Raw genomic sequence first — 25,540 nt, forward strand, 5'->3', positions numbered from 1 at the left:
GAAGGTGAAGGATTCCCTCTCCTTAAAATGTATAAAATATTTACCTATATGTCTGTCAGTTATACAGGCTGGCATCTTGTTTGTGAGTTACGGTAATATAGATCCAATGTATGCTACTGTGACCACTTTTCCAGTTCCCCAGGAGTCTGGAATTCTTTATCAATTGCACAATGACCAAAATCCCTTCCCATCCTACCTTTTAAGTGAAGCCCCTACTGCAAATACAACCATTTCATATCTTTGAAGAGAAGGGTGATCAGCAGCGATATATTTAGCTATTTTCTTGTACCTGTATGTGATGAAAGAACATCATCTTCAGGGATCTCATAAGGACCTCCAGAAATCCCTGTGGATACCTATAGCAGCATGCCCAGCTACAGGAAAACACCTAGATGCATCTCTGCTGAGTCCCCTGGTCTCTAACAACAAGAAATTGCCTCATTGGGATAGGGGCTGTGCCACTTAAAAGGTGGGATGGAGGGATTAGCACTGGGAGCTGTAGCTAAGGCCAGATGTATATCTCCCAGTGCAAGATTCTCAGTCATTATTTTGAGAGTCATGGAAGTTGCTGAAAAAGTTGGAAATAAAAAGAGAAGAAACAAATGCATGTAACTGATGCTGCATTAGCAGACCTTGTAAAGTAATGTGTATTATTTAGTGTACTCGTTTCCATCCAAAATCTTCCAGCATAAAAAGAAGCAAAATCCAGAATGAGCACTCTGCAGAAAGAGCTTACAAGAGCACCTAATTGCTGAAATACATGAAAAGTAGATAGACTAATATCAAGCAATAGAACCAGCAGTAGAATGGATTATTTGAGGGCTGACAAGAAATAGTAACATAACAAATTAAAGTTTGCCAGCCTGAACAAATAAAACTATGGCTAAGACAAGGGCATCACTAGGGAGTGCATGGGTTACAGACTGCACCAAGTGGGATCGTAGAGGGTAGAAGGCACTAGTGGGAAGGGGCTAGACCTTCGGAGAACTCCTAGACAGCTGCAGAACATAGCTGGGTTCTGCCTGGCTACCTGTCGCTTCCCTCCAGCCACAGAATGATCATGTATGAGGATGTATGTCATCAACCTGATAACAGGCATTCACTGTTCTGCTGTGGCAGGGTTGGGAGTTTTTTAAATAAATAAAAACCCCAGGTTTTATGTTTAAGCTTTTTTTTTTGTTTAAACCATTTTTTTTTTGCATTAGCAATAGCATTTACATTTCTATACCCACTTATGAGTGAACTCAGCACTCTCTAAGCAGTTTACAGTCTGTAAGCCAATTACCCCCAACAAGCTGACCTTCAAAAGGATGGAAGGCTGGGTCAACCTCGGAGCCCTCTGGAATCAAACTCACAACCTTGTGGCTGCTGTACCGGCATTTAACCACTGTACCACCTAGGCTCCTTAATTAATGTTTTTTAAAATTAAAATTTATGAATACATTCCAAAACAAAACATGACAACAAATAGTACACCAAAGCAACAATAAATAAAGACAATAACCCAGATAAGGCCCTGAAAATTATAGATAAAAGGTGTATTCAGGGATCCTGAAAGAGATCTTTCCATAAAAATTTAGCTAAAATTGGGGGATGTCTAGAGACTAAATCTTTCTGGATGTATTCAATAAATGGGTGCCAAATCTTATGAAAGGTCAATCCAGAGTGTAAGCCTCTCGCTCGGTTGTTATTATCTGCCATTTTCTCCATTAACCACAAGTCCCAGAGTCTAGTCCACCATCCTGCAATATTCAACTTTCCAGTTTTCCAGTTCTTGGCTATCTCAAGCCTGGCAACAGCCAGAAGCAAACTAATAAGTGCTTTATGCTGCATGGCTTTATTTTCATTCATAAAAATAGAGAACAGGAGCAGGAGTGGTGATAATTGTATACTTTGTTTAGTGATCTTGGAGATCAGTTGTAAAATTTCTGTCCAGTACTCATACCCTAAGGGACATTCCAGCCACATATGTACAAAGGTTCCCCTACCTTCACAACCCCTCCAGCATTTTGGATTAGCATTGGTAGACATACGAACCAATTTGACTGGGGTGAGGTACCATTGATGGACCAACTTGATAGTATTCTCTTTAATGGCAATGGACCTAGCTTTAAATGGTAAATGAGTCCATATATTTCCCCAGGTCTTACTATCAATTGAAAGGCAAAGTTCTGCTTCCCATTCTGCCTTATGAAGCGTTGAGTTACCAAATGTTTCTTCTAGCAGACAATTATATATGCATGCTATTTGGCCTTTAGAGTACATAGCTGGAGTGATGCACGTGTTTTTTAAAAAAGTAAGCAGGCGAGGATATTCCTGTATCTGAAGCTGTTTCTTTAAGAATAATTGTATCTGTATTATTTGATACCAGTTCTGATGACCAGGGCCCAGAGCATAGATTAGTTGCTCTGTTGTGATAGTTGTCCCATTGTGGAAAAGGTCCCGAACTGTATAAAGGCCATAAACCTCCTAACCTCGAAACTGTGCGTATTTTTCTGGGCTCTGGAAAAGAGGGTGGGTAAGAAAAGGCTGTAAAGGGGAAAGGTAGGGAGCCAAGAGATGCCTCCATTTCTTCCACAAAACCAAGGCAGTGAGCAAAAAAGGGTTATTACAAATTTTAGTGAATTTATATATAGATTCTGAAAAAAACTGATCAAATGTAGCAGGGGATGCAGTGTTAACTTCAGTGTCTACCCAATTGGTCAGACTCCTTAATTAATGTTCAAACATTAATATTTTAATGAAAACAATATAATCCATCTTATTATATTAATACTGTGAAACATTATTTTGTGTACTAGAAAGCTTGCTCAGTCATATTTTAATATATATTTTAATATTTTCTAACATTAACAAAGTTATGTTTTGTATAATGTATAAAGTCCACGTTCTGTATAAATACATTTGGTCTTGACGGACAGTACCACCATTTTGATTTTTCCTAATATTAAAACTTGCATGTCTGCTCAGAAGTAAGACCCTCAAAATTCAGGGTTGCAGTTTTTTCATCAACTAATTAATGTGACTAAAGTTCATAGTCCTACATATTACCAAATTATTATTTCATAGAATCATAGAGTTGGAAGAGGCCACAAGGGCCATGCAGTCCAGCTCCCTGCCATGTAGGAAAATGCAACCAAAATCACTCCTGACAGATGACCATCCAGCCTTTGTTTAAAAATCTCCATTGAAGAAGACTGCACCACATTCTGAGCAGCATATTTTCAGCTGAAGAGCTCTTACTGTCAGGACGTTATTCCTAATGCTTAGGTGGAAAGTCTTTTCCTGTAGTTTGAATCCATTACTCTGTGTCATGGGGGCTGTACAGACAAGCCCCTTTTCGCACTGAATTTGGGCCAGGGCAGCCTCACCAGCAGCCCTGTTGCCCCAATCCGGTGTTTTTCCAGGCCATGGAGAAACAGCAAAATGCCGCTTCTCCATGGCCTGGAAAAGGGGTGTGCTTGGGGCTTCATGCCCCCGGACACCCCGGCTCTACAGAGGAGAGGAGCAGAGGAAAGGGGCAAACTCTTTCTCCTCTGCATCGTTGGCATGGCCGTGCGGTTGCCGCACCAATGATGCGTGCGCCAAAAAGGAGCTCTGAAATGGAGCTGCTTTCCGCGCTGCTGGTAAGGCACCATAAGCGACCTCCAACAGTGCAGTGACATAGTGACACATCACACAGGACCTGTCATGGATATCTGCCCTGTGTGGGTGGGGCCGCATAACCATGGCGGCGCCCACATGTAGTAGTGTTAGGGAGCGTGCGGTTGCTGTGCGCTCCCTAATCCCTACTATTGGCCCCATAATGGCGCTTCCTGGCCATCTGTCTTGGGCCCTAGTCTCTGGGACAAGCTTGCTTCCCTTTCAATATGACATCTCTTAAAATATTTAAACATGGATAACTTCCTCTTTCCCAGATTAAACACATCCAGTTCCCTACACTGCACCTCATACAGCTTGGTTTCGAGACCTTTTACCATTTTGGTCACCCTCTTGTGGGCATGTTCCAGCTTGTCAACATCTTTCATGAACAGTGCTTTTCAACATTTTGTCAGTCACTTGGATGATGGAATAGAGGGCATTCTTATCAAATTTGCAAATGACACCAAATTAGGAGGGTAGCTAACACCCCAGAAAAAAGGATCAGAATTCAAATGATCCCCTGTCTTCTGAGGTATTAGCTGGTGTCATCTACAAATCAAATAAAAATGCCCTCTATTTCATAATCCATAATCCCAGTGATTGATAAAATGTAGGAAAGCACTGGGCTCTAGGCAGAACCCTCTGGCACCGCAATAGTCACTTCTCTCCAGGATGAAGAGAAGCTATTGGTGAGTAACCTTTGGGTTTAAGTGGTCAACAAATTACTAATCCACCTAACAGTAGCATTGTCTAGTCCACATCTTAGTAGTTCGTTTGCAAGAATATCATGTGGGACCTTGTCAAAGGTCTTACTGAAATCAAGATACACTATGTCCATACTATTCCCCTCATCTACCAAGCTTGTAACTCTATCAAGAATGAGGTAGGATTAGCCTGACATGACTTATTTTTGAGAAACCATGTTGACTTTAAGTGAACACAACATTCCTTTCTAAATGCTTGCAGATTGTTTGTTTCATGATCTGGTATTGATGTTTGGTTCCATCTCACCTTTTTTTTGAAGGTTGCAAAAATATTTGCCCTTATGTCTGCTGGGATTTCTCCTGTTTTCTGGAATTCTCAAAAATTATTGATAGTGATTCTGATATTATTTCTGTGAGTTCTTTTATTACCCTTGGATGAAGTTTATCTGGCCCCGGAGACTCAGATTCTGTAGCCAGGTATTCCTATACTACCTCTTTATTTATTCTGTGCTGCATATCCCCATCTGCACCATCTGCTCTATTTCCCACAGGTTGAGCACTGTTCTCCTTTTCAGAGAAGACTGAGGAAAAAATGTGCAGAGTATTTCTGTCTTTTCTCTATCCTCTGTTAGCTTTTTGCTATCTTTTCCATGCAATGGCCCTAACTTTTCCTTGTTTTTCTTTTGCTATGGACATAACAAAAAAAAGCCCTTTTAAATGTTTTTAACCTCTCTTGCAAGCTTGAGCCCACTCTACACTTTTTTGACTTTCTCCCTGTGTTTGCTGGCTATTTGTTTGAATTTCCCATTGGTGATTTACCCCTGTTTCCATTTCTTGTACATATCACTATTAAATTTTAGCTCAGATGAAAGTTCTTTGGACAGCCATCCTGGTTTCTTTGGACACATCCCATTTCCCCACCTCATTGTAACTGTTTGAAATTGTGCTGTCAATATCTTCCTTTTTGGAAACTCCAATCCACCACAAACTACCCTCTCTATTAATATTCCTGAACATGGATTCAGTATTTCCCTAAATTCACTGAAATCTGGTTTCTTAAAGTCTAGAATGCATGCCTGACTATACAACTTCCCCTTTCCACTGTATAACAAACTCCAGGAAAACATGGTCACTTCCACCACTACTTCTACCCCATTGACCAGGTCATCACTATTAGTTAGGATCAGATCTAAAATAGCCGATACCCCATTAACCAGGTCATCACTGTTGGTTAGGATCATATTTAAAATAGCTGATACCCTTGCTGCCTCTTCCACCTTCTGGACAATGATATTCTCTGCAAGGCAAATGAGGAACGTGTTGGGCCTTACATTCTTGGCAACAAATATCAGGGTAGTTTAAATCTTCCATTACTTCTACATCTCTCATTTTGGAATGTTCCAGGAGGGCATAACCCAAGTCCGCAATCCTACAGCATGGGAGTCTGTAGTAGACCCCCACAGTAACACCACTGTCCCCCTTCATTTTTATCCAGATGCTCACAACCGAGCTCCTAGGATTTAAGTTATGGATCTCTCCACAGGTGTAAATATGTTTGATATTTAATACTACTACTACTGATTTGTCTTTTTCTCTGAAATAGGTTATACCCCTCTATTACTTCATTCCAATCATAAGACTCATTCTACCAGCTTTCAGGGATGCCTGCTATATCATACTTGCTTTGCTGTAAGAATTCAAGCTCATCTTGTTTATTTCCCAAGATTTCTGAGACTATTATCTCCAGCACTTGATGAACTTCTGCCTTCAAAAATACTGTCAACCCCCCCCACCCGATAACTCAGATTAAAGCCATCCTCATCAGATTTTTCAGACTCTTGGCAAAAACATTGCTGTGAGGTGCAACCCATCCCTTGTCAGAAGTCCATTTTCCTGAAACTGCATCATGGTTCAAGAAGTTGTTTCTCGGTAGCACCATTTGCAGAGCCAGTTGTTCACTATTCCACTATTCTTCTCTTTCTTATTGGGCTGTACCCTTCAACTGGGAGGAGAAATAAAATGCCAACCAGACTAAGGGGTCCAGACTAAGTGCCACCATTATAATGGGGCTTGGGTGCGGCGGCGCAGCAGCACACACCATTCATTTTTCTAATGGAAGGGGGGGTCCGGACCCCAAGGACCTCCCCTTGGCTACGTCCTTGCCCAATATAATAATAATAATAATAATAATAATAATAATAATAATAAATTTTATTTCTACCCCGCCTTTCCAAAAAATGATCAAGGCGGCTTACAAAAGTTAAAAGCAATTACAATACAAAGTAAAACAATTACAATATAAAAGTTAAAACATTACTGCATAAAATGGGAACAGGAATCAGGAGAAAATACACATGTCAAGGGCAAAAACAATCAAATATGCTGAAGAGTAGATACATTGGCTTCAAGGGCAACCAACTTCAGCTTGCAAGTATAGCTAACCACATCCTCCAGCAAGAACACAAACATACCATGTTGCAAGTGACTGCAGAAGCTCCCTCACATTCCATACTAGTATTAAATAGGCACTGAAACAGAACTCTGGGCCTCCCCCTCAAAATGTCCCCACAGAATACCTATATAAAATATCTATTGGTTTTGCCTGTTAGCAGAGGTCCTGTTCAACTCTTACTGATGATGATGGTAATAATAATAATAATAATAATAATAATAATAATAATTTTTAATTTTTATCCCACCTCACCAATAACAATAATAAAAACAATAATAAAATACATACATACAACATAAACATTATAAAATCATATTAAAATCACTAAAACATTTTAATTTGCTTGAGACATCTTGGGGTAGTCAGGGTAATCCATATCAGTGGCAGTAAGATGATCAGTCAGGGAAGGCCTGTAGGAAAAGATCCATCTTGATGGCTTTTTAGAGCCATCAAGATTGGTGATATATCGGATCTCTTCCAACAGGCCAGTCCATAATTTAGGAACAGACAACAAAAAGGCCCTCTGGGTAACTGCAGCCTGGTTTTTATTGGCTGCAGTATTTTTTTCCCAGAGGACTTGAATGTGCGGGGTGAATTGTATGGAAGGAAGTGTTCCAGCAAGTAGGCTTGCGAGAACTGCGCCTGACACAAGGTGCACACCGCCGCACCTCAATAACTGAGCTTGAAAGAATGTGGCAGCTACTGGCTGTTAGCTTCACCCCCAAGCAGATCAGTAACTCAGTAGAAGCTCTGGTCCTTAGATCTGTGATCAGGGAGAACACATGGCCAAAAACAAACAACACCCCATAACTCTAAAAAAAAACCCTGTCAGTCAAGAATGAACCCCCAAACACAGCTCATCTTTTGATCTTTCCTCAGAAGCTGACTGTTCATTGTACAGTAAAATATAATTAGATGCAATTCTATTCTGTTTTAGACCATCTAACCTCTCTGAACTTTCCTAAGATCCAGAGGATGCAGCCAGAATACATGTAGGAGACAGCAACAAAAAGAGCTCAAGAGAGAATGGCGTTGAGAGAGCAATGCAGACTGAAGACAAGAATTCATTTTTGTACAGCATCCAAACTGATGTCCTCTTTAGGCAGGGAAGTGTGTCAGCAATGTGTTGTCCTAAGCTGAAATAATGGTGCTTTCCATCCAAAACAAACTGGGCCAGAGAAACATGGATTATAGACTATTCAGGGAGCATGGTTTTATGAGCTGTGGTGGATAATGTTAGCGGTCTAGAGAAGGAAGTATAAAGTTGCTACAGAATAAAATAGCTGAAGTCCTCATGCCACACCCATCTCTATCTATCTATCTATCTATTGCATGTAAATCTTTGGAGAAGCTACTTTTTGGACTACAACACCCTTCAACTCCTACAATCTCCCAGTCATCTTGGAGATCCTGAGTGCTGCTGATTTTTTTTTAATACACCACTTTTCTAAGCTCTGAGCCTGCTTAACTCTCAATAAATGAATCCTAGGACCTTATCACACACAGTTTGCCCCCAATCTGGGCATGAACAGGGGACGTGCATGGCTGAGGGAAAACGCATTTTATCGCATGCCACACTGTCCTCAAGGTGGCCCCATGCCATTGCCCAGTGCTAAGCTGTCCCCGATCAGGGCTCAGTGGCGTGATTTTCTCCACTGGAAAGCTTCCACCTTTCAAAATTCACGCACCTGAGCCCGGATTGGGGACGGCTTAGTCCCAGGCAATGTCATGGGCCCTCCTTGAGGACAGTTCAGCATGCGACAAAATGTGTTTTCACTTGGCCACGTACGTCCCCTGCCCATGCACAGATCAGGGGCAAAAGTGTGTGCGATAAGTTCCATAGAATTTGAAGAGACCTCAAGGGCTACTCAGTCCAACCCCATTCTGCTATGCAGGAATACAGAATCAAAGCATCCCTGAAAGATGACCATCAAGCCTCAGTTTGAAACTTCCAAAGAAGGAGCCTCCACCACACTCCAAGACTCTTAAGGGCTGTGCAGACTGGCCATTAAGGTCAGCCTGGGGCGGTGTTGGGGCATGGCATCCACATGATGCACTCCCTGACTCTGCCTCCCGGGCAGTGTGATGCCACATGCCTCTCCACATGATCTGGTGAAGAGGGAGGCAGCTACAGGCTGCCCCTTAGACAGGAGACTGCTAGGAGCCCAAATAACAGTGGAACAGAAATATAAGAAACATATTAAAAGCCCATATTTTGCTCAGTTTAGACATCATGGCAAGGTTTAGTTATAACAAATCAGAGAGAGAGGGATGAAAGGAACCAGAGCGTGCAAACCCAAGGCATAGGCCTGATGGACCACCCATGGTTTGGTTGTGACATTCTGATTCAGGACACATTTCATCATCTATTGCATTTTGCTTACAAGGCCATTATGAAAAATAGTTGAGAACCATACAAATAAGCATGAAATGCTGCTAAGAAAACCACTTCCTAATTAAGGTAATTCAAAAATTTCACATGGCTCAATGGCCAGGAAGCTAAGAATATAAGATCAGAAGAATCATTTCCTAACAGTGCCAAAAGATTGCCTCATCTAGCAGCGAGGAAAATGTGTTTGGACAGCTAACAAGCAGAGAAAGACCATTATTGTCCTTTATGTTTTGTTTCTGCATCAGTTATCCAGGGGTACATTATCACTGAACAAAAGCAGTAGTATCTCTCTATCCTCTAGAAGTTGGAAATTTTCTTAACACTCATAGGTACTGTAACTGAAAACTGATGCCCTTTCAAATGACACAGTTATAGCACTATGATTACACTTTTAACTGCTATGGCTACATTTTGTGGAAGCCTGGGAACTGCTGTTTAGGGAAGGATACTTCAGAATCTCAGCTAGAGAGCTCTAGCGCTTCACCAAATTACAAACCTCAGGATTCCACAGAATGATGGTTTAAGTGGAATCGTAGTGTTATAACTGTATACTATGAAAGAGCACCTGTTTTCTGGCATTTTGCCCAATTTGTTATTGAACAACAGATTCTGCTGAGAATCACAATAGCCTCTTGGAATTAACACTAACTGAAATTAAATTTTCTGGAATCCCCTGCTGCAATACCCAGAGTGGATATTTCCAGAGCTTTCACCCATGGCTGTGTCCACAAGTGATAATCCAAACACTGAGTGCAGGAGAGGCCTCAATCACAAATGATAGGACAAGTACCCATCCCACTTGGACCATGGGCTTCTGGTGGTATCTATCCCTTCCAGCAAACCAAAAAAAATTCACCTTGTTTAATAAGCCAGGGTATGAATGAGTGATGTGTCCCTAAATGTAGCCTTTTCCATTACTTTCTACCACACAAGCAGTTAAACAAGATGAAATTTGGATCCTATGCATAGACTTCCATATCTTGCAAACTCGTACCTACAACAAAGTGCTTGCAAATAAGCCATGATGAGGAACTGGCTTTAAAGTTGGTTTGTCTATCTTGGCTTATTTGTAAGCACTTAATCTTTATTCTGGGCTAGAGTGCTGCATATATCTTAGCTCGCATATTCTATCCTGTACTTACTTGAAGGGATTGGTGAAGCTGGGTACACACTGCAACTTCATACCCTGGCTTATTAATTTGTAATTTTTGTTTAGTATAATGAGTGAACCAGGTATACACCATCAAAATATATTTCCCATGGCTAAATAAATCGATTTACCTCTATCACCAACCAGAGTTTTTAAGCTTAATTCGGGCAGCATTCTGATGTTATCAGAAGGGTTTTGATGCCGAATTTGCCACCCGAATACAGCCTGGGTCCATCCCTGCTTCAAGGAGTGCTCCTTGAGGCTCTTTTCAGATCTGGGAGTTTTCTGGCTTAAAAAAATGGTTGCCAGAGTGCTCCTGGAAGCGGAATGGACCCGGGCTGCATTTGGGTGGCAAATTCGGCAGCAAAAACCTTCTGATAACATCAGGATGCTGCCCAAATTAAGCTTTAAAATGGATAGAGGTAAATCGATTTATTAAGCCATGGGATAAGCTCCTAATTCTATCATTAGACCAATATCAGTAGATTTGATTTATAACACTGGCTGAGATCCTGCATCAAAGAGACACAGCAGTAACTTTACACTCCTGAAGTTATGCCTGGATTTTGCTATACCACCTCGTTACAGAATTATGACACTTCACATCTAATACCCGTGCTGTTAGAGCACAATGTGCAATGGTGTGAAACGTACAACATGCAATGTGTGATGATGTGAAATGACACCAGAGGACTAACTCAATTTTTGTAAACTTCGTTTGACAGTGGATGTTGTACACAGGCCAAAAGGTGTTTAAGGGAATGTAAACCACATGTTTAAGGGAATGTACATGTGCGTAAGACAAAAAAGAATTATTTTTTGAGTTGTGCATGAAATCTAAAGCCCCTTTTACAATGACAACCTCACTGTATAAACAGAAGGGAAGGCACAGTCCATATTGCATCCTACACATTGAAAGACTTTTTAAACATTTAATTATTTCTTTGATCGGCTACCAAATAGCAGAGCTTCTGTGGGAAATGAACAAGACAGATTAGGGGTAACTATCCAATCGAATAAAAATCAGTAAAGCAAGAATTATAATAGCTATATGACAAAACCTTCTAGTGAAGAGATCCAATAATCAAGCACATCTCAGAGATAATACAGTGGGCTTTTGCTATCCACTAGGGTTTGGTTTCAGGACCCACCATACATACCAAAATCTGTGGATGCTCAAATCCCATTAAATCCAATGGGATAATAAAATGGTATCCCTTATATAAAATGGCAAAACTAATGTTTGCTTTTTGAAATTTATATTTTTCTATGCATGCAAGGTTGAATCCATGGCTAAAGAATCGGTGGATATGGAGGGCCAACTGTAAATGCATACTGAGGGTCTAAGGAATAATTTCACAGAGCTAAACCAACCATAGTAAGACCACATCTTAATGAAGAGATTTAACTTTGAACAGCTAATTAAAAAACTTTTCAAAGGTGCAGGAATATAAGATATTAAATTAGATGTTAGGCAGATCTCTCCCTTTCCATAACTGGTGTTCCCACTACCAGAAAGAAGGCATGTAACATACACCAGAGAGAAAAGAAGACAAATCTGAGAAATAAAAATGAAAGAATTTACAATTTTAGGTTAACTGTTTCTACAACACAATGGTTCCAGTTCACTTGAAGCAATTTTCAGCATTTCTTGAATGATGAAGGGAACATAGGCTGGAATCCTGTATCCACTACTTAGTCAAGTACACTTAACTACTTAACCTCTCCTGCCCCATGCGCCCCCCCCCCCAAATCTGATAAAAATGTTATTCACCCACACTTCAATAGCTCACACAATGGATCTTCTTCTCCCCATGCAGCTGATGCCTAGTAAACTAGGTTTGGGCAATTACAATTGTGGCAATAGTGTCACAATCATGACAAAGTAATAATTGTGAATGTGAAACAGTTACTCATCTTGGGAAGTGAGGATGTAAATTTAAACTGAGGCTGTCATACTTCGGCCATATCATGAGAAGGCATGACATATTAGAAAATGCAATAATGCTAGGGAGGATGGAGGGCAGTAGAGAGAGTGGAAGACTGCATGCTAGATGGATGGACCCAATTAGGGAGGTCACAAGTAAGAACTTGCAGGACCTGAGCAGAGCAGGTTGCCATGAGTCGGGGTTGACTCAAGAATGGTTAACAACAACAAACAAACCTTCTGTGGAATAGTAGTGTTGCTCAACTGAACCAAGACACAAATTATGCAATCAAACAGGCAAACAAATGTGCATGTGCATCCAAGCACAATGCACATCCTTGAACAATGTATACACATTCATGAGCATACATGTACACATATACAATCCCATTTATCCAACCTTGAATTGAATGTGGATATTCTACATTGGTCAAAAATGTCCAACTGCCTTCACAGAGAAACATGTGTGTGTGTGTAAGAAAATAACAGGATTCTGCCCAGTGTATCTCACCATAAAAGGGACAGTGATCAAGTGAAAATGATCAAGTCTGCAGAGTATCAGACAATTGTAGAGATCTGGATTCAAATCTGTACTCAGTTATGAAGCTCACAGGGACGTGTCCAACCTCTCACCCCCCAGGCTTCACTTTCTTACATGGTTGTGAGGATACAATTGGTTGCCAGTGAATTAGTCACATGGCTGATAAACAAAATATTCAAAGACCCTTTATGCAATCAGTTTGACAACAACCTACAGCCACAAATTCCTGAACTTCCCAATGTCTAAAATCTTTTCTGAAGAAGACTTCCTTAGAAAACATTCTTCTCAAGGACCATGACTCTGTGGTAAGCTGTATACTTACTTACTCGTTCTCTCTCCTCCTGCTTCCTTAGTGTCATACTCCATGCCAAATATCAGTACTTAAAAGGATCTTATCTAGTAGGGCCAGGAGCCAGAAAAAACCCTTGGCTCAGTACTCCAGTGTGTAGACATACTGGGCTATCTCAAGCATAGTATCATATAATTACAACGCTCTAGAAATAAAGTTTAATAATAATAATAATACAATACAAGATAACTATGTACTTAGTCCACACAACACAATGGAAATTATGTGGGACAAATAATCCATGCCATTTTGGATCCCATCTTGGGAGAAAGCTGAGGTATACAATAAATAAATAAGGCATGTAAATAGCCTTCTCCATTTTATTTATTTTATTTACGTAAAAATATTTAAATATCACATAAGTGGTTTCCAATACAGAGTGAATAGTAAAACAATCACACATTTTAAAATGCAGCAGTGTTACAAATCTCAAGGCTCTAAATGACAAAGTTTTTAAAAGTAATTAACTAATGACTGGGGAAAGGGTGAAAAATGATTAAAATAAATATTGAAAGCATACCATCACCAGTTACTGACTATTTAATTTCTATTTTTTTTAAAAAAATCTTAATTTATTTATAACTACTTTCTTTAAGATGGTCAAAGAATCTGGAGCTCTTTTTGTACATATGATAATCTGTATTAAGCAAATTATTGGATCTAGATCCTAATAATAAGGAAAGTAATTAAAATAATTAGTCTTTTCAAGGGTTTATGGATGGAAATAAATAACAGGGTATGTGGACCTCTAAATATAATAATTTGTTGGCTGAGACAAATTTAGATATCCTCTTAGTTAAAATAAAAACAGTCTTCAAGCATTAGTGGTCCTTGAAAATTTACATTGTAGAGACAAGTAATCTTAGAAAGATTTCTCAGTTTAAGAAAGCACTAATGCTATATACGTTCTTCCAGCTAAACCTGATTTCAGTTTTTGTCAGTTCTCTCTCATAATTAATACAATGTTCTAAGTTTCAGTGTGATTCCATTGTGCTCCGCAGACTAGATGATAAACACTGAACTTCTTTAGAAAAGACAATATAGCAAAGTTTTGGATACTGAATTTGACAAAGGATGGGATAAATGAATCTCAGAAGTAGATTTATCACATTTTGGTTCAGTCAATTGAGGTTAGTTTGTTATGAAACTGATTCAAATAAGAATTTAGACATCTTCATTTATGGCATTCAGATTTTTAAAAATTACTATCCTTAAGAGCAATACCAAATCCAAATAAAGAATGTATTTCTGAGAGTTTTTCTAGCTATCAAACCATGTCCCTTAATGTCACAAGGCACCCATGTTGTCGATTTCTTGCTTAGTCAATACACAAAATGGAAACTACTCTGTTCTTGGAGGTTGTGCAGTTTAACGCTTAGAAGCAGAACTTGAAGGCTCCATGCCACATCATGGCAATGCAACAAAGATAAAGTATAATGATGCAGCAGGATACAGAGAACTAGGAATTGTGATCTCCACCTTAGCAAATAAAACCCATTATTTGATGGCGTAAATTCCGATTATAGGATTACCGTGGCAAAATACTTAAACATGTTATACTGTATTTTACTAATGTATGTGCGTTCTAACATTAGCTTGTTTTACCTTCAGTTCTGATACATAAAGTGTGGGGGATTTCACACTTCTGAATCTAATTTGGTCTTCCTAGAGTCCCAGTCCAGCACCCTGAGACAGCCAAACTTACTTTAATACGACACTACTCTTTGGTGGTTTCTCAGCTTTTGCATATGTTGCCCCCATTTTAGACAGCTAAGATATACTATTCATAAGGCTTCATTACTGCCAGTGGCAGTAAGTGCATTAAAGTAATATATGCTTGCATTTTTTTTTGCTGCCATCCTTATGCCTTTGGCTCTACCTACCAGTAGAATGTGGCCCCAAGATGTTTTCTGAAATTGAGATTGACCTTTATAGTAAAAGTATCTTCCTCTGTTCTTGGGCTAGAGGAAAGATAGCTGTAAATACTGACTGACTGATTGATTGATTGATTGATTGATTGATTGTGGTCATGTAAAGGTGGTAGAGACTCATGGTGAAATAGTCATCACTAAAAACAGAGATATATATTCCAGTCTTATGGAAACAAAATGTGTAGGACGGAATTGTGGAATTATTAGAATATAACCAGTTCTAGTACTGGACTAGAACTCTGGGAGATCAGGGTTCAAAACCTTGCTCAGCCATCGTAACTCAATAGGTGACTAACAGGGTAAGTCACACTCTCTCAGGCTCAGAGAAATCCAATAGCATATCTTCTCTAAACAAATCTTCCCAAGTACACCCCGTGGCATGTTTGCCTTAGGGTCACCACAAGTTGGAATCGCCTTGAAGGTAAGCAGCAGCAACAACAACAACTGTTAAAGAAAAATCTTTATTGTAGCCACTAGGCAACACCATATTTTATTAGAAAGCACTGAGTTCTTAGTCTTTAATTTCAGAGGATTGTCACTATATCCCCTGTATATTCCCAGTTTTTTTTACAGTTCCAAAGCAGTTGCAAAGTACTTCAGTTTTATTGACAGTACTAGACTATGACTCTTGAAACCAGGGTTCGAATGCCTGCTTGGCCATGGAAATCCACTGGGTGACACTGGGTGAGTCACAGCCTCAGATCAAGGCAATGGCAACCCCCCTCTGCACAAATCTTGCCAAGAAAACCCCATTATAGGTTCACTTTAGGGGTGCCATAAATCAGAATGACTTGAAGGCTCATGAGAGCAACAAGTTCAAACAAATTGTAATGGCCTTTAACAAAATGCAATTAAGACTTGCATGACTTCAGAATCAATGCTGCCTGCCTTATTATGCTATTATGTCATGTTAAAGTTTCTCCATCACATTTCATACATGAAATAAAAATAAGAATTAATAAATGCTAGTTTTACATTTTAAAGTATTAATTTATGATGGCCTGACTCACTGAACTAAATATTTGACAGGGTTTCATAAATTAGCAAAAATTAGATGGCACTCATCGAAATAGCCCAAAGCTGTGTGGCCCTTCTATGACATCAGAGTAGCCCAAAGAGCCATGACACCAGAACAGAGATGGGACAAGGTTTTTGAGTCCTGCTTTAAGTCTTATTTTAGGAGAAAGGCAGGAAATAAATGTTATGGAAGACTGGTACAAAATTGAACAGGAGATTGCAACTGTAAGAAGTTCAAAAGATAAGGAAAGAACTGAGCTTCCTTAAAGGAAATTTACTGGCGTGGTGCGTCACGCGAATTAGTCTTTTGGTAGTCTATAATACAGCGTTAATAGTTTTTACTTATCTCATAGTGTGGCTCTTAAAGAGATAAAATGTGGATGAATATTTATGTCTTATTATGTACAATGTAGCAGGACTTCCTGGAATAAGAGGATTGCAGAGGATTGTCACTATATCCCCTTTACAGACAGTTTTTTTTTTTACAATTCCAAAGCAGTTCCAAAGTACTTTAGTTTTGATGACAGCACAAATATTGTAATCATATCTGTACTAAATCAAATATTAGAATCAAATATTAGAATACTCTCTAACTCATGTGCTGACCCATTGCTGTTCAGGGCTAGTTCAAGAAGGTGAGCAGGCTCAGCACAGGTGGCAGGGTCTTCAACCCACTCCCCAGAGTTATGTTCTGCTGTAGAATTCATACAGAACTGGATCTACATGGTGGGCATTTTACAAGATTGTCAACTGGAGAGTTATACAGTTGGCCCTCCTTATACACAGATTTGTTATACACGGATTCAAGCACATTAAAAAAAAGTATAAATTTCAAGTATCAAACCTTGATTTTTTCTATTTTATATAAGGGACACCATTTTGCTATGCCATTGTATTTAATGGGACTTGAGCATACATGGATTTTGTTATTCACAGGGTTACATTTTTGTCTCAAGCAATCTAATTTATTGAGGGGGGGAAATGCCCCGGTCATTTCTCAGTGGACCATGAATCCATGATGCTCAGAAGATGACATGACATAGTCTGGTTTGCAGAATGGCCCCATGGATGTCAGAGAGGGTAGGGATTCCCATTGGTTCAGAAATACAAGACATAACCCCCCAACTGTTCTGTAACCCTAACCCTAGCCCTAACTCTAACTCTCAACATTTCCATGAAGTTGGAAAACACCCCAGAATTCACTCAGCACCCACATTTATTTATTATTTGAAATCCACCTGGATTAGGATTAAAATCTGCAGTAGGAAGTATATTTTATTTGAAATGCATCTGGTTCTATGCTACCATTCAGAGCTGGTCAAAGACATTTTGTTACACATGGAAGCAGTAGCAAATAGTGTACTCATTTCATTCAAGCCAAGATGCATAATATCAAAAGAGACCTAATTTATTTTAACACATGAGACATAAAATCCCAGAAACACTTTTCCACATCTTTGACAATCAAACATCAGATGAAATAACTTACTTTGGTGCCCTTTTATGATAAATCAAAATAGACTGCTTTGGGGAAAGCTAATGTTATCAATTATTGGACAGTCTAGGACCTAGAAATGGCCTTACAACAAGATGATAATAATAATAATAATAATAATAATAATAATAATAATAATATATTTATTTATATCCCGCCTTTCCGCAGATCAAGGCGGCTTACAGTATAAAATGCAACAGTACAATAAAACCAACAAGGAAATTACAGTTAAAATAACAAGCACAGATTAAAATAACAATGTCCAGCTAGCTCGAGATAACAAAACAATAACAGTTGCGGGGGAGGGGAGGCAGCATCGGGGACAGTTAGGGGAAAGCCTGTTGGAATAAAAAGGTTTTTAACCCCTTTTTAAACTGGTCAAGGGAGGTGGCTGAGCGGAGCTCGCCGGGAAGCGAGTTCCAGAGCTGAGGGGCCGAGGTGGAAAAGGCCCTCTGCGTTGTTATAACATATTTCGCATCTGGAACTCTCAGTAATTGCTTCCCGGCAGATCTGAGTGTGCGGGGCGGATTGTATGGAGAGAGGCGGTCCTCCAAGTACCCTGGGCCCAAGCCATTTAGATAACAACACTATGTAAATCTTATAAGCAAGAATTACTCAGTTTTTCATGATACAGCAATTATATCAATTCAGTAATAGAGTCCTTCTCACTGGTTCCCTTTAATATCCATTTCAAAACGTATTCTTTGAATGCAAAATCATAGACTCAGAATGTCATAAGGAGAGCTTAGAAAAGTTACCATTTTGGAACACTCTTTTGGACTACAACTCTTAGTGGTCAAAAAAGGTAAATTTTAAAAGCTTTCATTTTAACATTAATGCCTTACCAACCCTAAAACCTTTCAAATGTTAGCTCTCAAGAGAGTAATCCACACAATTCAGTATGTGCTGTCCTACCATCAAAGACTGTCAATGAAATGCACCATAGTTCCAATGAGAATAGTCTTATCAATTTTTGGACTTTTAAGTATATTCACATTCAGAGTTTCTGTATTACTTTCCAAAACCAAGCATGTCTCGAGACACTTTTCCTTACCTCACCACCACCACGAAACTACCCTGATAAATGCCAATTCTTTATACAACAGGTAAATCTAAAAATACTTTTTGTGAGATCTTAATGCAGGAATTGGATTATTAGATGATGGTTCTGTGCCGTGTACATTACTTATTGTAGACTCTGCATCACTGAAATAATTGAGATTTGCTTCTGAATAAATATGCCCATGATTGTGCCATATAGTAATAGGTACTGTCACTGAATAATAGTAGATGCCAAAGAATTAAAAGGTGCTTTAAAAACAGTACTACTTGCTGCTAGGGTTTTAATTTTATCACTGTTGTTTTGGCATCATGTTAGCTGTTTGCTGATCCTCCTAGTCAATACTGACTCCCTGGGAACAGGTACCATATTACTGAACATCTGATTTTCAAGCTACTGGCGCACATGATTCAGAATGCTTATTTAAAACAAAGAGTGGGTGCATTCAAATATCACAATAAACATGAAAAAGAGAATTTTGAATTATCATGAAGAAGGCAATGTTGATTGCTTCCATTGCAAGCAGAATGATTTTTATTATGTCCAAATGCAGCACTCTGGCTTGGCTCTCCCACAGCAAGATACAACAGCAAAAAAATCCATACAGCAGTAGTGTCTAATAATATCTTCGTCACAATCAACTGGTGAGCTAGATATGAGATTTCACAGAAATGTTCCTCAGACTTCATGTTAAATCACAAAAGTGAAGATGGCCGAGAACAGAAAAAGAAACTATTGGTACATAGTATGGTAGATTATCTCGGGCGAAATGTGACAGGTTTAAGAAAGTGATTCAGGAAGTCCTCTGCAGACATATAGTGCAAATGATTTCATATTACAAGAGGATTTTCTCCCAAGTGGACCAGCACACTGAGAGTAATATGTGAACAACAAATGCAAGCAAAATTGCTCCTTCCCTTGACTAACAGGAACATCTCCATTTATGATTTTTTTCCCAAGTTCATATGAAAGGTTGGTGGTTTGAATGCTGGAATAGGTCTCAGGAAGACCAGAGTTCAAATCCCCCCTTGGGCATGGAAACCCACTGGATAACCCTGGGCAAGTCACAGTCTCTCAGCCTCAGAAAAGGACAACGACAAGCCATCTCTGAACAAATTTTGCAAGAAAACATTTTTCACCACAAGCCAAAAGGACACTGTTCACCTTAGGGTCACCATAAGTTGGAAATGAGTTGAAGGCACAGAACAACAACAAATAAGAGGAACCACAAATTCATCCAAATATTATGCAATTGGGACAGCCAATGGGACACATGGATGTGGGGAGTATTTACTGCCATCCAGTAAATCTACCCATTTATTTGGTTTCTTTTATTAAACAGCAGTTAAGTTGGTGAGTTTCTCCACTGAAAATATATCCCATCACTTTTAACGCCATGCCAATACTTGAAGATACATATTTTGAATGCCCAACAGAGACAATTTTTGTGATCACCTGAATTAATCCTCTGAACACTTTTTCAAAGTAAATCAATAAAATGATCTATGGAGTAACATCATTAATGACATTCAGAGAACAGTTTGTGGACACACAACACATCATCTTAAAATGCATCTTTTAAAACTCAATTGCTAATCCAACCAAAAGCAGACCTATTAAATCAATAGGAAGCTGGTAAATCAACATTTAAGTTAATTTTCACTGATTCGATGGGTCTACTCTCATTTAGACTAGCAATTCAGAGTTTATAAAATACTTGGATGAGAGATTTCCTGAAACATATGAAAGTCCCACTTGCTTCTAAAGGAAGTAGGATCCTTAAAATCACACACCCATGTTTTAACACAGGTTATATCTATCAGTATAAAGAATGAAAATTTTGGTGTTTATATTTCTACTATCTAAACATGTCCTACACTTGTCTAATGCTATATATGTATACTGAGAAGCTCCATTGACTTCAGTGAAACCTACTCCCAGGGGCAGCATTGTGTATTGTGTCCAAGAGAGAAGCTTCCTCTTGGGAGTCAAATCTTTTTCCTAAGATGAGTAAGTGTACAATTTAATTTGAATGTCCTTTTTCACAAGATGTTTCTGTGGCGTTCCTATTCATTCCAGTGGGGCTTGTGCAAAATGGGTTCACACAAGATTGTGTCACAATAATGATGGTAGGGTAGCAGGCTTTGGACAGAAGGTACATTTGAGGCAAGAGTTTGGAAAAGATTTTTAAAATCTGAACATCTCTCTGAAATAAACACCCACATTGCCATGCCTATAAAAATTCTGCAGGAAAATAACTTTGAAGTGTGATTCCTGGAGAGGGATATGAAGTCAAGCCAGTTCCTTTGACTGCAATAAGCAAACTTTCTTTCTTGTTTTTTAAAATAATATCTTAATCCTTGATACTCTCCAAAGTAAAGAAAATGACTATTCAGAATAGAATGGAGTTTTTTGTTTGTTTGTTTATAGACAATAGAACTTCAGCATCAAATATTTTTCACCTATTTCCATATCTTTTGAGGATGGTCAAAAAGATATTTGCCATCAGGTAAGGTGGGTTCATAAACCACAACCCAGCCTCTCCTTGACAAGTGGAACAAGCTGTACAGTTGTTGAAATCCAGATCACAATAAATTTTTATCTTTAATGTGTGTGTGTGTGTGTGTGTGTGTGTGTGTGTGTGTGTGTGTATATATATATATGTATATATTACAGTAAAGGCCATTCCCAAACCAACTGTTTCTTCTGACTAGAGATATTTAAGCTATAAAAGCTTTGAAGCATTGCTCTAATCAGCTTCCGCAAACACTACCTAATCAAATTGCCTTAGGTTACCTTTACACAGGTAGATCTCCCATTGGCTACTGAATTACACAAATAACACAAGAAACAAAGCACCTGACCTTGGGCATCTGATTGCAAATTCTTCCATGGAGAGGAGAAAATAGCTAAACATGTAAGCTGCACACTCTCATTTCTATGGAATATCTCTATTCAGACATTGGGGCCTTTGGTTCTTTGATCATTTTTTGGTTATGCCAGAGCTGAATTGAGGTTTTAGCTGATTTTCTTTATTATTAAGTCTCAGGGGCCAGGAAAAATATGGAAGAGTGGTTTCTAAATAACACATATTCTTTAAAGAAAAATTAAAGGAAATCAGCAGACTAACTCAACAGATTTCCTTTCAATTTTGAATGGTACAGTCTGGTTTAAACTGATGGGATGTATAACAGCAGCTAGCATTGCAGGTCTGACAAATATGGCCTTTTGGCTAAGATCAAGTGTAGTGAGAAAAACTTTCTCCAGTTCCCCAACAACATGAAGTGATTAGATAGAAAAACCTTTGAAGCCAAAGAGTTCTTCTCAATGGGTTAGAAAGCAAACAGCAGCATCTCTGTCCAACTGATGTTTTTCAGGATTGTTTTGTTGATCAAATTACTTACCAACAATGACTGCAATGATGGTGAACAGCACAAAAAAATTCCTCAGTAAGTAACTTTTCACATCATCCTTTGTGATACTCTGCATCTTCTTTTTCGCCATGAGGGTACGTTTCCGGACTCCTTGTTGGAAGCGCTCCATCCTGTTGCCGGATCTTGTGTCTTCTTCGTTACTTTTAGTCATCTATGTCTCAAGGGAAAAGATCTTCTTTATAGTATGCTAGTGTTAAAATCTTCTCAGGGAAAAAAAGAAAAAAGAAAGGAAATTCTTTCTTCTTGGTCAGAACCTAGAAAGAGAGCAACTGAAAGAGAAAGAAAGAAATCTGAGTTTCAGTTGTTGGCTACAAAATTCCATAGTGTGCTTTCTTACAGATAAAAGTGAAAACGTTTTAATGACTGCAAAGTTTAGAAAAACAGACTTCAAACTGTGGCAAGAAATAATAACAATTTAGAAATCATTGCAATGCTGAGATGTTTTGTATTTTTTTTGGCAATCCAAGTTTTCAAGATAGGTGTAGATGATACAGATTTTGTTTAGATTAGAGTTTTTCAACCTGAATTTCCTGTAGTCCAAGGGGTTCCATGGGAAATTGCTACGGGTTCCGCTAAAGATTGTGACTGAAAAAATAACAAACTTTTTTGGAGTTGTAGATATAGCAACTTGTGTACAAGGATTCCCTGAAACCTGAAAATTTTTTCAAGAGTTCCTCCAGTGCAAAAAAAGTTGATAAAGGCTGGTTTAGATGGTTCAAAATGACACAACTAGTCTCTTAGTTATGTCAACTCAATTATGATTTTAAAAGCCATTCTAGGAAATGTTGCCTATGTGAAATAATTTTACACCACAAAACAGGAGAAAAGAGTAATTTGTAAGCAGACAAAAGAGACATGAGCAAAATCCTGCTATAGTGGAACAGTTCTCAATGCAACTTTTAAGAGTTTTTTATTTTATTTTAAAGAGTGTTTTTAAAATGGGAGGGAGGGGATAGTGTGATTCATGTATGAGTTTTATTATTGTTGTAAGCCGCCTCGATCTTATTGGAGAGGCGGGATAGAAATAAAATTTTATTTGAATTGGTTTTTATTTGTTAACCATCCCAGGTATCCTTGTGGGATGGAAAGCAATACAGAAAAACTTTTAATTAATTAATTAATTAAATGTCGACTTACTATTCCTACAACCCTCAATGGAGTTTACTCACAGGTAGGTGTCTGCAGGCTTGCATTCTTAAAGTCTCATTGATTTCAGTAGGTAATATTTAAGCACATGATTTACATCACCACTGACCTGACTTCAGCTGTGTTAGGCCCCCATTATTTAGATTGCTTATAAAACATTTGATTCAAATTATATATTTTATAAAGACCAGATCAGGCATTACATTCTACATTCCAGGCAAAGCCAAAAATAAAGGTATACTGCGGTTTACATATATATGATCTCTATGCATTATTTTGTGCAAGTCACATGACTCAAAACAAGAGCATCTGATACCTCCTGCTGCTTCTGAAGGATGCTCTGATATACCCATCCTCTCCAGGAATACTAGCATGATATGACCAATTCAAATGGGGGCAAAATTAGACTATTAGGTACACTCATATACACAGATGTATGAACTCAACTGGACATATTTCCAAGTTGGCACCCAAGCGATTCTGTAGCTGACCCCCCTAGCAGACTACCACTGCTTACTTATTATGTACACACACCTTGCTCGGAATGTGTGTGTGGCGAATAATTTCCTCCACCATCAGCCATCCCATTCTAGTAATGCTTTATTGACGAAGTCTAGATTTAGATCAGTTTCACCTTGCAATGAAGTGTTTGATCATATTATTTAATGCAGCTGTCCACACTCTCACGGAATGAACCTTCCGGTAAACTCACAAAAGTCAGATAAGAGTTGAGTTAAATCTGGTTCACATTTACAAATTACAATCAATGTTTCACATCTTTTCTCTGTGATCCTACTACAGCCAATATCAGAAGTTTCATGGGGTTCTTCACAAAACTTTATTGACTCTGTCATTTTTGCTTCTCCTATGTTACCATACATTCCTTTTTACATCCTTTTGAACACTGTCAAAAATTCCCATATTTATAGAAAGATGCAATTTTAAAGTAAAGGTGGGGTTCAAAACTATTTGAATGTCTGGGAGCCATGCTGATCTTCTCTGTATCGTTCCAATTTTAGTATACATGCTGCCAAGGTGAGCAGAAATGTGAAGTTATAATGTAAAGGATGAAAAGAGAGAATAAAAACGAAAGCCAGCATATGTTAGTTAGCACCAATTTTCTGAAGGAAGGAAATTCTTACTGGAAAGCAATGATTCACTGATGAACTACACACACCATGTAAATCTGAGATATGAAATTATTAAAAATAATTATAAAACAAAACCAAAAACTGTTGAATGCATCTGCCTTAAACCTCAGAGACACATAAATATTTTCCCTTCAATCCAAATCAGGTGTATCCCAGTGCCAACTTCTCCTCCCCAAATTTTCCCGTATCAATCTCTGCTTAAAATCAAAGGGAAGGCAATGAAGTGACTGTCAAACTAGGATTGCCTGCCATAAGGTGGAAAATGCAGAGCAAAAAGAAAGAAAGAAGGAAAAGCAATTTAAGCCAACAATTCACTCACCTTTGCAAACAGAGGGAGCCTTCCAAGCCAACTGAACGAAGAGGAAGGTAAAAGATTCCCAAGAGATTAGGAAAAAAGAAAAAAGAAAAGAAAAAAAGGAGGGCGGGAGGGAGGGGAAAAAAGAGGGGGCCAGGCAAAGAAGAAGAGAAAAGTGAACGTTGGTTAAGAGTAGGTAGGACTCTGAGGATGACAATGTACAAATCGGAGCAACTTAAGAAAAGGAGGAGGTGCCTTTTCTAGAAAAAAAAAAGTAAAAATTCAAGAGGGAAAAAAGTGTGTGTGTCTCTGTGTGTGTGTGTGTGTGTGTGTGTGTGTGTTGGAGGAGTGTTGAAAGCTGAGCTCCAAGAATATTGATGAGCCTTGGCACACGGGAAAAGTTGCTGTCTTTTGTTTTCCCCCTTTTAGACCACTTTCACGCTTTGTCAGTTCAGCTTCATTAGAAATGCAAAATCTGGATGGAGAAAGAATTGCACACTCAGACACACAGACACACACACACACACACGGAACACGGCACACACCAGCTCTCTTCTTCCCAGCTCTGCTTTTGAGCCATCTTTGCAAAGGAGAGCTGTGTGCAGATTGTACCACTTTCTCTTCTTCCAATTGCACCACTTTCTCTTCTTCCTTTAGGGAATGTCAAGCAGAATTTGGGATGATCTCTTTCCCATTTAAGACTTGCACTGAGTGGCTTTTTGCCCCTCATTCTGTCAACCCTCCATCAACATTTGACAATTTCAAATTCATCCATTTCTGGGACTGAGCAGGAAAGTTAGTAGAAACAGAACAAAGCTGACCTTCTTCCTCTTCTTTAGAAGCACCTTCTTCCT

The 25,540-nt window shown here is 38.8% G+C and overlaps 1 protein-coding gene and 1 pseudogene across 1 annotated transcript in view; both read right to left on the bottom strand.

Moving 5' to 3' along the window:
• The window catches only part of LOC149324105 (excitatory amino acid transporter 1-like), an 80,871-nt gene extending 55,949 nt beyond the window's left edge, over nucleotides 1–24,922 (bottom strand). Inside the window, exons 1-2 of the mRNA XM_089496530.1 lie at nucleotides 24,711–24,922; nucleotides 22,065–22,363 (exon numbers count right to left, since the gene is read on the bottom strand). Of these exons, the coding sequence (XP_089352656.1) occupies nucleotides 22,065–22,245 (181 nt within the window). The 5' untranslated portion in view covers nucleotides 22,246–22,363; nucleotides 24,711–24,922. The remainder of the gene's footprint in view (nucleotides 1–22,064; nucleotides 22,364–24,710) is intronic.
• Nucleotides 24,184–24,283, bottom strand: LOC149324106 (U6 spliceosomal RNA; annotated as a pseudogene).
• Nucleotides 24,923–25,540: the final 618 nt, after the last annotated feature.

Source organism: Sceloporus occidentalis, unplaced genomic scaffold (genome assembly GCF_023333645.1).
Source record: "Sceloporus occidentalis isolate IW3139 unplaced genomic scaffold, rSceOcc1.0.p SCAF_1, whole genome shotgun sequence".
NCBI classification, from domain to species: Eukaryota; Metazoa; Chordata; class Lepidosauria; order Squamata; family Phrynosomatidae; genus Sceloporus; species Sceloporus occidentalis.